This window comes from Oreochromis niloticus, linkage group LG22, assembly GCF_001858045.2.
Source record: "Oreochromis niloticus isolate F11D_XX linkage group LG22, O_niloticus_UMD_NMBU, whole genome shotgun sequence".
NCBI classification, from domain to species: Eukaryota; Metazoa; Chordata; class Actinopteri; order Cichliformes; family Cichlidae; genus Oreochromis; species Oreochromis niloticus.
The window spans coordinates 8,928,508-8,940,527 of record NC_031985.2 but is presented as its reverse complement, the minus strand read 5'-3'; the positions used below and the strand labels follow the sequence as shown (position 1 = coordinate 8,940,527).

Genomic DNA, 12,020 nt, shown 5'->3' with positions numbered 1-12,020 from the left:
GAGTAAGAAAGGTGATGACTTTTTAAAGCCAGGGTGGTCTGAGTATTTCAGAAACTGAAATACCCTTTCTAGGGTTAATAGGGAATGGTGTGAAAATGAGAAAACATCCGGTGAGCAGCAGCTCTCTGGTGAGAGTGCCTTAATGAGAATGGCCAGACTGCTTTAAGCTGATGAGAAGGCAATGGTAACTTAAATAATCAGGGTATGCAGAAGAGCATCTCTGAATGTAACTCATCAAACTGAAGCAGATGGGCTACGGCAGCAGAAGATCACACTGGGTGCCATCTGTCATCTAACAGGCAACTGAGGATAGAATTTACACAGGCTCACCAAATTTGGATATTAAAAGATTGGAAAAATGTTATCTGGTGTGATGAGTGTTGATTTCTGCTGTGGCATTCAGGTGGTGGGGTCAGAATTTTAGAACATGACAATGAATTCACTGTACTCAGATCTCCTCTACAGTCACTGGATCGTAATCCAATAGAGCATCACGTATAGTAATATATACTTTATTATGATATATAAATATAGTTGTTAGAATAATTCAATAGTCTATGTTTTGAAAGGAAGATTTAATGTTAAATGCTATACTTTTCCAGCAATGATTGAGGAGTAACACATATACTGCTACTGTTAGACTATATTTTAAACTATATTTCTTTGACAGTGCAATTTTCTTAAATGTACTTTTGTATAATTTGGAGTCATACGCAAGAACGACATTACACCAAAACTAGTCGGTGTAAAAGCATTTTAGTTAACTGAAATTAAAAAACAAACAAACTTAAAGAACTGCCTACAAGAAAAGAAAAGCATACAAGAAAATGACTTTAGTTTTAGTCTTTGTCATTTGAAGAGGCATTTAAAAATATTGTTTTAATTAATAATAATAAAAATAATAATAATAATAATACATTCCCATCTCGCACCTTTTAGCTAGACTGAAACAAGCAAATCCACCATGGAAATGAATTAAAATCAGAAGTGAGAGATATACACGATAATAATAGTGTTTGATAATAAAGTGCAAAGTTGTAGAAAATTGAACTATTAACTGTACTTGAATAAATGTATTTAGTTGCTTTCCACCTGCTTCATGGATAGTGTTTTTATCCTCCCAGTAGCGGTGATGATGATTGAGGACATCCCTGAAAAATGACGTTTCCCCACCCTGCCACTAGATGGCGGAGGCACACAGTTTGCTCGATGGGCGTGCTCTATTGGAGCCACTGAGCTGCAGCCTTATTATTCACTAACCGCATCATTTCGTATCCAACGAGAGAAAACGTCACCTGGGATGAAAAATCATTAATCTGAACGGCCAATTATTCATCGTTTTTCACTCTACTCCACCTAAACCACGTCGTTTGTACACTAACCGGTGAGTGTGTCGTCATATTTTCTCTGTATCCCCATCCATCGAGTGTAAACACAGATGTAGCTGAAACTGTTTGAGTTAAGCTAACAGATAAACAGCCTGCACTTCATATTTGTTTTGCTGTACATATTTTAAAATCTTGATCTCTCTGTTGATCTTGTCTGTGAGCTTCGGGTCTTTGCGTTTGTTGCAGCTTTTCTTGGGATTTTTACTGCGCAATGTTTGCGCTAATTAGATTTTTTCCGCTGGTCTGCTGCTCATCTGTTTGGCCGCTATCATCACATCCACTCCCTCTTTTCTTCTGGGAGTGAGCTGATCATTGATTTCTGATACTTGCATATTTAGCCTCTGAAAAGAAACTAATAAAATATTTAAAATGTTTTTAAAATTATATTTCGTATAATAACTCTTCACGATTCCGGCCTTATGCGTTTGTTGATGGATTTCCTGAACAAGTCCTTTATAAAAGTGTATTTTGTTAAATAATTATTCTTTCACTTTTGTTGGTTTTCAGTCTGAAGGAGGATCAGCAAACATGTTCTACACCTGTGGTCCAAACGAGGCTATGGTGGTATCAGGTAAAATGATGCCTTGTACTGCTTTGTTGAAATCTAAACAACTTAAGAAACGATATATCAAACTAATACATAACTGTTGCTTTTCATTAATTAACACACATGTGATGGCTGTCAGATCAAGGCAAACAAAATGTTCCAAAACCTTTAGGTGGTGCCCTAAACTTCTCTAAAGGAGAGAAAAAAATCAGGACTGTTACAGTTTTGTAAATAATCGTCATAGAAATAGGATTTGCTGTGAATGCAGATTTTTAATGGGTCTGTAGTTCTGAACACAAACATAAACCGAAACTTGATTTGTATGGGCTCAAATTGTGGTCATAAATATTTTGTACTTGTAAATCAGGATTTGTATGTGTTAAAAGAATTTGTGTGTGTGTAAAAAAGATTTGTATGTGTAAAAATAATTTGTGTGTGCGTAAAAAAGATTTGTGTGTGGACTGAGCCAAAAAATACGTGTGAAACTCCGCACTCAAGTTTCAAGTTACAAGTACGAATTGTGACCCTATTTTTCTTCGTTTTATCTGATTGGCCAATGTCATGTCAATCACAAATTTAACTATCCAATCAGAGAATAGATGGGTTTGGCTGTCGGAGGGGCGCTTTTTTGAACTGCAGGTCCTTGAAGAGTAATACAGTTTGAAGCTGGAGGATCTCTATATAAATATCCGATAGAAGCTAGGTCCCCTAACTTTCAGTAGCTGTTGAAAGGATAAAGGTAGGGGTTAGGTTTACAGGTATTAAACCTGTAAACCTGTGACACAAAAATCACAAAACTCGGACCACCACAGACTATGGGCTGGCATGTAAAAGGGCATTTATTCCCTTCAAGGGCCTGAAGCTCCATAAAGCACCCCTCCAATAGCCAAACCCATCTGTTGTCTGATTGGATAGTAAAAATTTGTGATTGACATGACATTGGCCAATCAGGTGAAAGGAAGAAAAATAGGGTCAAAATTCATACTTGTGACTTGAAACTTGAGTGCAGAGTTTCACGTGTATTTTTTGGCTAAGTCCACACAAATCTTTTTTACGCATACAAATCTTTTTTACGCACACACAAATTCTTTTAACACATACAAATCCTGATTTACAAGTACAAAACTGATTTACAAGTACAAAATATTTATGATCACAATTTGAGCCCATAGATTTGTGAAGGAAGTTTGTTGAATGTGTTGTTTTTATCAAGAAGTAGTAAATGTTTGAATCTCCCTGTGATGCTCAGCATGGCCTCTGATCTCTCCCAGGGTTCTGCCGTTCTCCTCCTCTCATGATAGCCGGAGGCAGAGTGTTCATCATCCCCTGCGTTCAGCAGATACAGAGGTAAACAAACCCCAAAGTTTATTTATGTTCTCCTATACTCCACTAGTTTACTTCCTGATGTTTCTGCAAACACCGTTGACATTTGGCCGATATATTTTAAGTGACAAATTGAATAACATGATGAGAATGCAAACAGCACTTCAGCAGCAAAAATACCAAAGTAGATTAAAAAGGGGAAAAAAAGATTAACAAATTCATTTTAAATTAACTTTATAATAATGAAGGATTTTCTTTTTTGGAACACATTTAAAGCACTGGGCATATGCATCTGTGTCATTAGTGATAAATATGTGTATAGCATCCAGCTCCTGTTCATAAACTGTTACTTTTCAAGTCCTTTCTCTCCATCTTCCTGTTGAATTTAAGACATTAGCTTCCACACAAGCCACATTTGGGTCTAGTACTAACATTTCTTCTCCTCCTGCACTCAAAAAAGTGAAGTTTAAAAAAAAAAAAAAACTCTTTTACTATATACTGCTATATTCCTTCACTCTGTGTTTGCAACTCAGTGTAACAAAAGCAAGGAGGCAATTGCTACACCTAATGTACCATTAGAGTAATGAAAATGAATCAATAATTGTGTTTCCCATTATATCTCTCACGTGGCCTCTCTCCAGGATTTCCCTGAACACTCTGACTCTGAATGTGAAGAGCGATAAAGTTTACACCCGCCATGGAGTGCCGATCTCTGTCACCGGGATCGCCCAGGTCAGTGTGCACCACTGAAGATGAAGCAGGACCCTCTGCTCTCAAAACAGGGGAGGTCTTTCTCAGAAGGACAGGTGTAAACTAGAAGATTAACATTTAGCAGATAAGATTAATTATGTGTGGTGTATAAACTTACTTGTTTTTTGTTTATAATGCATTTTGTTGTTAGTTTGTTTGTTTTTACATGTTTGAAATAAAACAAACTATCAGATCAATCTAACAAATCAAATCAGAACAGCAAAAATAAATGTGCAGTCTCTTTCCTCTGCATGTTATTGTATCTGTTGATTGATTAAAGCAGGCTAATGTAAATATTAGCATCAGGTGCATCAAAGTGCCATTTAGTTGCACGTGAAACCCAGCTCCTGATTTGCTATTTTTCCACTGTGCAAGGGGGGAATGAACCCAATATTTATGTCAGTTTGTGTCTAAATAATAAACAAGCAGCTGTTTACTACAGATGAAGATCCAGGGTCAGAATAAACAGATGTTGGCTGCAGCCTGTCAGATGTTCATGGGAAAGTCAGAGTCTGAAATTGCTCAGATCGCCTTGGAGACACTTGAAGGTCATCAGCGAGCCATCATCGCCCATCTGACTGTTGAGGTAAGGACTGAATGGCTCATCGTCACATTTTCTGTTTTTTTGGAGAGTTAAAGTTGTTACGTCCCCCCCACCATGGTGGAGGCAAAGGTAGGAAGCAGACAGCAACACCGGACAACCACAGTCAATGAAGGAGGAGGACAACAGGACAGTTACGAATCAGGCAGGATTTATTGGTTGCTTGCCGTGATAGTCAAACTTAACAAAAGAAAAAAGGTGGGGGAGGAGGACTGGGCGGTTGAGCCAAATCAAAGAAATTAATAAAACAAAGGTCGATAGCTTCCAGGGCCTAACTAAAACAAAAATGCAAAACAAAAGGTCAGTGAAAACATACAAAAGTGGCATCAACCGCATAACCTAGTGCAGGGGTGTCGAACTCCAGGCCTCGAGGGCCGGTGTCCTGCAGGTTTTAGATAACACCCTGGGTCAACACACCTGAATCAAATGATTAGTTCATTACCAGGCTTCTGGAGAACTGCAAGGCACGTTGAGGAGGTAATTTAGCCATTTGAATCAGCTGTGTTGGATAAAGGACACATGTAAAACCTGCAGGACACCGGCCCTCGAGGCCTGGAGTTCGACACCTGTGACCTAGTGTGTCTAACAGTTTAAAACTGCAGCCAGTGTATAGGGTACCCCAGCTTACCTGTCCAGCCTCCCACCACACACAATTCAAAGAAGCCTTCACACAAATGTTTGTCATAAAGCAGAAGCCACCAGCCACCAGCTGGCCAGGGAGCTGCTCATTTGTAGTGATCCCCAGAGAGTGATTGGCCCACTATGCCTAGACCAGCCAATAGACACATGCCAATCAACTTTGAACTGGCCAATAGGTGGAGGCTTGACACCTGAAAGATAAAAAGAACACAAAAGCAAAGCCACATCTCTTGGCACGTAACAAAGTAAATAAATTGATTTTATCATGCAAATGAATTGAATCCAGCTTGAATTATAGAGCAGGTATTATTAGAATACACCTTCAGTAATCAGGACCTCAGTGTCTTGATGAGAAGCTTTTCTATCTTTGTGTTTTAGAGCGCTAACTTCTGCATCACAGTGAACGTTTCTGTTACAGGAGATCTACAAGGACCGTAAGAAGTTCTCAGAGCAGGTTTTCAAGGTGGCTTCCTCTGACCTGGTCAACATGGGCATCAGCGTGGTCAGCTACACCCTCAAAGATGTTCATGATGACCAGGTATCTCTTTGCTGTATAAAAACCATATCATAGATGATCTCAGTACATTTTTGTGGACTCCAGAATTTAAAAATTGAACCAGTAAACACAGATCAGATCTTTTTTCTCCTGCTGGCACACAGGATTACCTGCATTCTCTGGGGAAAGGCCGAACAGCGCAGGTTCAGAAAGATGCTCGCATTGGAGAGGCTGAAAACAAGAGAGATGCTGTGATTAGGGTGAGATCTGTCACTTTGCTGCTGTTTTTTTTAAATACTGTATTGCTATAAAGCTCTTTTTTTTTTTTCTTTTTTTTTTTTATCACAGATCCATCTTTGCAACAGGTGTCATTGGGGCTTGTTGATGTAGTTTGAAGATCTTTCTTTATTTTTAGAAACACTTGGATAAATACTGCGTCTTGCTAATAATAGAAGCTGCCCTTAAATCATCTGGAAGGTTGTTTACAGAGCACTTCACTGTGTGTCTTTGCCTCAGTCTTATTGGCCTCGTCACTCGTGCCATTTGTCTAAACTCTTTCTGTATTTTTAGCGTCTTCATCCTGTTTATTTTAGACATCTGTTCCCATTGATCCTGATCACCTCCATCCTTTCTCCGTCCCTCTCTGACTCTCTCTCTCTGCAGGAAGCTCATGCGATGCAGGAGAAAATATCGGCTCAGTATAAGAATGAGATTGACATGGCGAAGGCTCAAAGGGACTATGAGCTGAAGAAGGCAGCCTATGACATTGAAGTCAACACTAAGAGGGCTGAATCAGAGATGGCCTACCAGCTGCAGGTACGCAGGCGTGCACAGGAAGCAGCTCATATTTTTATTTGCTCACTAAGCTGAATATATTTTAAATACAGTGCACAGCATTTCTTTTATGACTGAGGGGCAAATGTTTTAAACTTATTAGAAATCAATAACATTTTTACAATTCATGATATTAAATGAAGAACATTATGTTTACAGGCACACACATACATGTATGATCTGTTTTCCTCTGGCAGGTAGCGAAGACGAAGCAGTGTATTGAGAGTGAGAAGATGCAGGTGCAGGTGGTTGAGCGGGCGCAGCAGATCATGCTGCAGGAGCAGGAGATCACCCGCAAGGAGAAAGAGCTGGAGGCCAAGGTGAAGAAACCTGCAGAGGCTGAGCGGTACCGGCTGGAGAAGCTGGCTGAGGCTGAGCGGTGAGTTATGGGTACATTCTCACCTCCTAAACTGCAGGAACGACAGTAAGCAGACAGTCTATTAGGTTTTTTTTCTGGTGTGTTTTCTCTGTTTATATGTCTGAAGAAGAAATATGGAAAGTTCCTCTTGCGTTTTTTTTAATTTGGCAAGTTTTCATCTGTCCACTTAAATCCTTCTTTTTATGTTAAAATAACATTTGAGCTATCATTTTATATTTTAAGAGCTTAGCTGACATGTTTGTACAGACTGGTCAAATCATTTATCTCTCTGCTAACCAGCTGACTGTGTTTCTTTTGTCTGTCCAGTCTTAAGTTGATCATGGAGGCAGAGGCTGAAGCTGAGTCCATAAGGGTGAGTCGAAGCTTTTTTCTTGAATTATCTGGGCAATCTTTCCAGTCCCTCCTCAAACTCATTAATTATCTAGATAAGTAGGGCTTTATATCTGACTGCCAACTTAATGTATCAAAGATACAAGTCCTTGCTTTTAAATACGAGATGTTATCTAAAAATGTAATCTACAGAATATTCAAATAAGTATTTGAGTGTATGTCTACAAAAAAATCTCTCACACTCATGCAGTATTAATTTGGGGTCTCTGAACTCCAGATTAAAAGAGGGTATAAGGACATGGAATCTCATTCTTGAATTTAAGCCAAAGAGTTAAATCAGTCAAGATGATGCATGTTTATAGGAGTATTACTATTACTACTATATGATGCCTATAATTATGAATCTAGCAATAAAAAGGAAAATGAATGGAATATGGATGAGGGAAAAATCCGTAAGATATTAGAGTAGGCATTTAAAACTACCATCTCTTTGTATGAGGTAAAATTTGTCTTTTGCAATTCACTTTAATTTATGTACCATTAAGGTACAAGGTGAGATTCAGTGTTTTCTGGTACAATAAGTTCGTCCTCTTTTCTCCTTCAGGTTAAAGGTGAGGCTGAAGCATTTGCAGTGGAGGCCAAGGGGCGTGCTGAGGCTGAGCAGATGGCGAAGAAGGCAGAGGCCTTCAAGGAGTACAAGGAGGGCGCCATGGTGGACATGCTGCTGGAAAAACTGCCTCTGGTGAGTGACAACATCATCATAACAAACATTTCTAGCTCCTGTTCTTATTTTTAGAATCAATGCTGATAATAAAAACAGAATTTGAAGACTGTTAGTCATGAGTGTTGTGTGTGCATTTACTTGGATTCTGGATTAAATTATTACATTCACTGGTTACATTTTTAACAGTTGTAATGTCTTTCTTCCACCAGATGGCAGAAGAGATCAGCAGGCCTCTGTGTGAAGCCAAAAAAGTTACCATGGTATCCAGCGGAGGTGGAGATGTGGGCGTGGCCAAACTGTCAGGAGAGGTGCTGGACATCATGACCCAGCTGCCTGAGGCGTTGGAGAAACTGACTGGTGTCAACATCTCCCAGGTCATTCAGGCACACGGTTTATGTTACACTTACCTACATTCATGCATCTACAGCTTATAGCTGCTACCGATCAAATTCAATTATTAATAATTAAATTCACCATTAAATATAACAAAACTTTAAAACATCCCCCTTTCTCTTTCTCTCCTTTCTGTAGGTGGCCTCTCATACAGGCTGAAGAGAATCAGCCGAAGCGGTGACCAGTGTCCAATCAGCTGTCTGGATTCCCTGCATGATTCTCTCATCACGGCTTCGTTCTGCTGTGTGGCTGGTTCAGCTGGTTTGTGATGTTTCTCTGTTGTGAAAATAGTCTGATTACAGTTACAAATGTTATTTCATGTTATTTGTTTTTGCATTAACTTTGTGCTTAGCGGTACTGTGTTCGTTTAGCCTCCATTCATCCTTGTATTACCTTCTGCTTATCCAGTTCAGGGTCACGGGTAACAAGAAGCAGAGGACATTATAATCATATTTCATGTATTCTATGATGGTTTGATGAGCTTTCTTACTTTTTGAGTTTTACATGACTCTGATCTTTGTCTTTGTCCCTTTCTATGTTTATACGTCACACTTTTGTCTGTGTGCCTGTTTACCATTAATAATTCCTACATAACTCTGTGTGTGTGTGTGTGTGTGTGTGTGTGTGTGTGTGTGTGTGTGTGTGTGTGTGTGTGTGTGTGTGTGTATTTGTGTCCCCACTGCCTTGCTGCCAAACCTTAAGTGCTTCTTAGCATGAGCATGTAATAAAACATGCAACCAAAACCTTCATTTACTAATCCTACTAATATTGCATATTATTGTATAATCACTAACATGCATTTTAACCCATCAGTCTTTTCTCTACATGTATTTCTGAAAGAAATTTGGTGTATAAAAGGTTTATGGTGAATATTTCTGATATCATCTGTAAACTTCAGCGTTAATATGTATAGGATTTTTAAAATGTGTCTTCTTTTTTTTTTTTCACTGTTTTATATTTTATGATCCTTGGTACTTTAACAGTACGATCTAGTGGGGCCCCTTTATTTCAGGCATATCAGTAAGTTAATTGTTCTTTATTTGTAAACTGATGCTCCGGTGAATCGTCTTTTTTTTCCTGTTGATCCTCGGCTTGGAGCTATTAGGTTAAGATGAGCTACAAGAAAAAAAATGGGATTCTGTTTTTCCCAACCAGAAGCTTAAACTGCCTTAAGTCTTTACCACCCTGCAGTCCAGTAATACATGATGTGTACTACATATCTTAAGTCAAGTGGTTCCTAGTAATAACATGGCCAGTTATGTAGCAGCTCTCATAAAGGTGTAGCTAGTCAGACTAAATTAAAATGTGTGAAATAAAGCTCTGCTTTTCATAGTAGCGATCAGAATATCCCTGTGTATTTATGACATAAAGTATTTGTTAGTATATTACGCTTTGGCGTAATGTGAAGCTAAATATTCCGATTGTTAAGTGAAGGCAGCGCGCGCTTCAGGGAAAGGGGTGTTTGCTGTTCTGTTCTTTATTTTTTCTTTACGTTCGCTTGCTGTAGTTTGTGCTTTATATTCCACTGAAGGTGTAATACTAGCTCTAAAGTATTACAGTAGTACCTGTAAAGTATCCTGATTTGCCTTATGTCATAACCCAATCACACTGTATCCCTCTACCTCACCATTAGCCTCTGGGGCTAGGTAGGAAAATATCTTTATGGACACGTTTTAATACATCAGAAGGGATTTAAACACTGAAGATGGATATATGGTTTTATTTTAACTGAGAAGTTTTGTCTCCAGCTCTAAACACTGTTTGTGACTTCTCTGCAGTCCTGATTACAGCACAACCACGCGTGCTGTAAGTGTTCCTGAGGGTACGTTTTATTTCTTTCATATATGAGTACTACTGTGATTATGCATGCATCAACACCTGTCGCTCTTATACTGTAAAGTAATATTGCAAATGCGTATGTTTGAAGTCAGGACACAGTAGGCGTGTCAGCTTTACTGTTGAGTTACCAAAGTAGGAGATTACCCAGCTATAGAAATGGAAGTGTGCTTTCGTTACTGGATCAGCACTAAATATGGATATATATAAGTATGTGTATGTATTTATACAGTTTATATTTGATACAGTATCAGTGTAGAGCAGTTTGCATCACCACTAACAGCTTGAGTAATTCATTATAAATGTATTTTTGGCAGTTTATTAGTTTTCTGTGATGTTTCAGACCCTGTTGTGTTGCATTCATGATGTTTGACCAAAGTGGATGTTTGCTTTTTATTTTTCTTCCGTGTATTTCAGGAAAATGTCGTTCTGCTCTTCTATACACAAAATACCTGTCATTTAAATGCAAAAAGGAACAGACTTAAATCTTTACTGTTTGTGAAAAAAGATATATTATAGCTATTAAATGTTCCACTGCTGTATTTCTTTACTTACCTGTTCACACATCTGATTTTAGCTTCTTTTTTCAGATTTTATTAAATTTTTTCCATCTGTGAGGTCTTGAATTGTCACTGCGTAATAAACAATTTTCACATGCATAAGGGGATCCCAATAAACATTTTCATCATCATTTTATTGTCATTGATCTTTCAATAAAATGCTCGTGGTACATGGTGCTTTTCCCAAGAATGAATTGCTGATGTAGCGCTAAGAATTAAACTTGCAACAAACACTAGAGTTCTTTCCTTGCATTATAAATGCTGACAAAAGTAGCTTAGGTCCATTTTATATGATGGACATAGCTTAAGCTAAATGGGCGATAATAATTATAGTGACGTGGATATTATAAGTACAAGCAGTCATTACCTTTTAACAGCCTCACATGTCCGCATAACCTGAGAGCTGTTATGCAAAAAGAGAAAACCATAGCGGCTAATTCAGAAATGAAATATACATAGAAACTGATACGATGTCCTCACTGACTGGATAATTAATACACCGGAAGATACTGCATAGACGCTGGCAGGTGTGTCAAGTTAGCTGGTAAAACGCCAAACCATTACAGGAAGTATAATTCAAAACTCTCAGAGGAGCGAACATATGGGTAAATGGCTGTTAGTTATTGCACAAATATTCGTTTGTTTATTTGTTTTATATTATTTGACTTGTGTAGAGAAGATTTTCCTACCAGGGCCCATTTTTCGCTTTGTTAAAAAAATTATATGGAATTTGTTTTCAGGTCACTTAAGTTTCATTGAGTTTCCAGAGTGGATTTCGGTTAGATTTAAATTGTACTTAAATTGTAAATTTGGTTTTAACTTAGTTTTCATTAGTTTTAGCATTATTTGTGCTCTATTATTAAAATTAATATTATGAAAAAATACATAGGATAATTATCTGAATAAATATTCTTATACAAAACAGCTATTTTTGAAGAGAATTGACTCTAAGTCATGTAGCACCAAAACCTCAATAGGCTGTTTTTGATAAAATTGTAAATATAATTTTTAGCTGGTTTTGTGATTACACAATATTGTTTCAATTAGTATTTTTAAAATTACAAAAAAGAATTAATAATCATTTACTTCGGTGTATTAAATATCATATTTTACACCTACTTTTAGTTTAGTTTTAGTTAATTGTGTTAACATCGATTATTACGCTTTTAATCAAACACAATACACAAAGAAATATACTTTAAAAGAAGCGCGCTCTGATT

At 37.8% G+C, this 12,020-nt stretch overlaps 1 protein-coding gene across 2 annotated transcripts; it reads left to right on the top strand.

Annotated features, from left to right (window-relative positions):
- The first annotated feature begins 1,195 nt into the window (after positions 1-1,195).
- flot1a (flotillin 1a) lies at positions 1,196-10,931 on the top strand. Of its 2 annotated transcripts, none has more exons than XM_019350901.2 (13): positions 1,196-1,384; positions 1,896-1,959; positions 3,207-3,282; positions 3,900-3,990; positions 4,451-4,594; positions 5,667-5,786; positions 5,909-6,004; positions 6,408-6,560; positions 6,776-6,924; positions 7,264-7,309; positions 7,892-8,029; positions 8,221-8,385; positions 8,543-10,931. In XM_019350901.2, exons 2-13 carry the CDS (start codon positions 1,917-1,919, stop codon positions 8,561-8,563), a joined length of 1,242 nt encoding a protein of 413 aa, XP_019206446.1. In that variant the 5' UTR covers positions 1,196-1,384; positions 1,896-1,916; the 3' UTR covers positions 8,564-10,931. The 2 variants fall into 2 exon arrangements, with proteins under 2 accessions (XP_019206446.1, XP_005459139.1); XM_005459082.4 differs by having other exon boundaries at positions 1,197-1,384; positions 6,776-6,957.
- The last annotated feature ends 1,089 nt before the right edge of the window (positions 10,932-12,020 follow it).

Excerpts from the sequence above, each read along its gene's own strand:
- flot1a (XM_005459082.4), top strand. The coding sequence starts at position 1,917 with ATGTTCTACACCTGTGGTCCAAACGAGGCTATGGTGGTATCAG. Across the intron at positions 7,310-7,891 it reads CTGAAGCTGAGTCCATAAGG|GTTAAAGGTGAGGCTGAAGC; the intron begins GTGAGTCGAAGC and ends TTTCTCCTTCAG. Across the intron at positions 8,386-8,542 it reads CTGGTGTCAACATCTCCCAG|GTGGCCTCTCATACAGGCTG; the intron begins GTCATTCAGGCA and ends TCCTTTCTGTAG.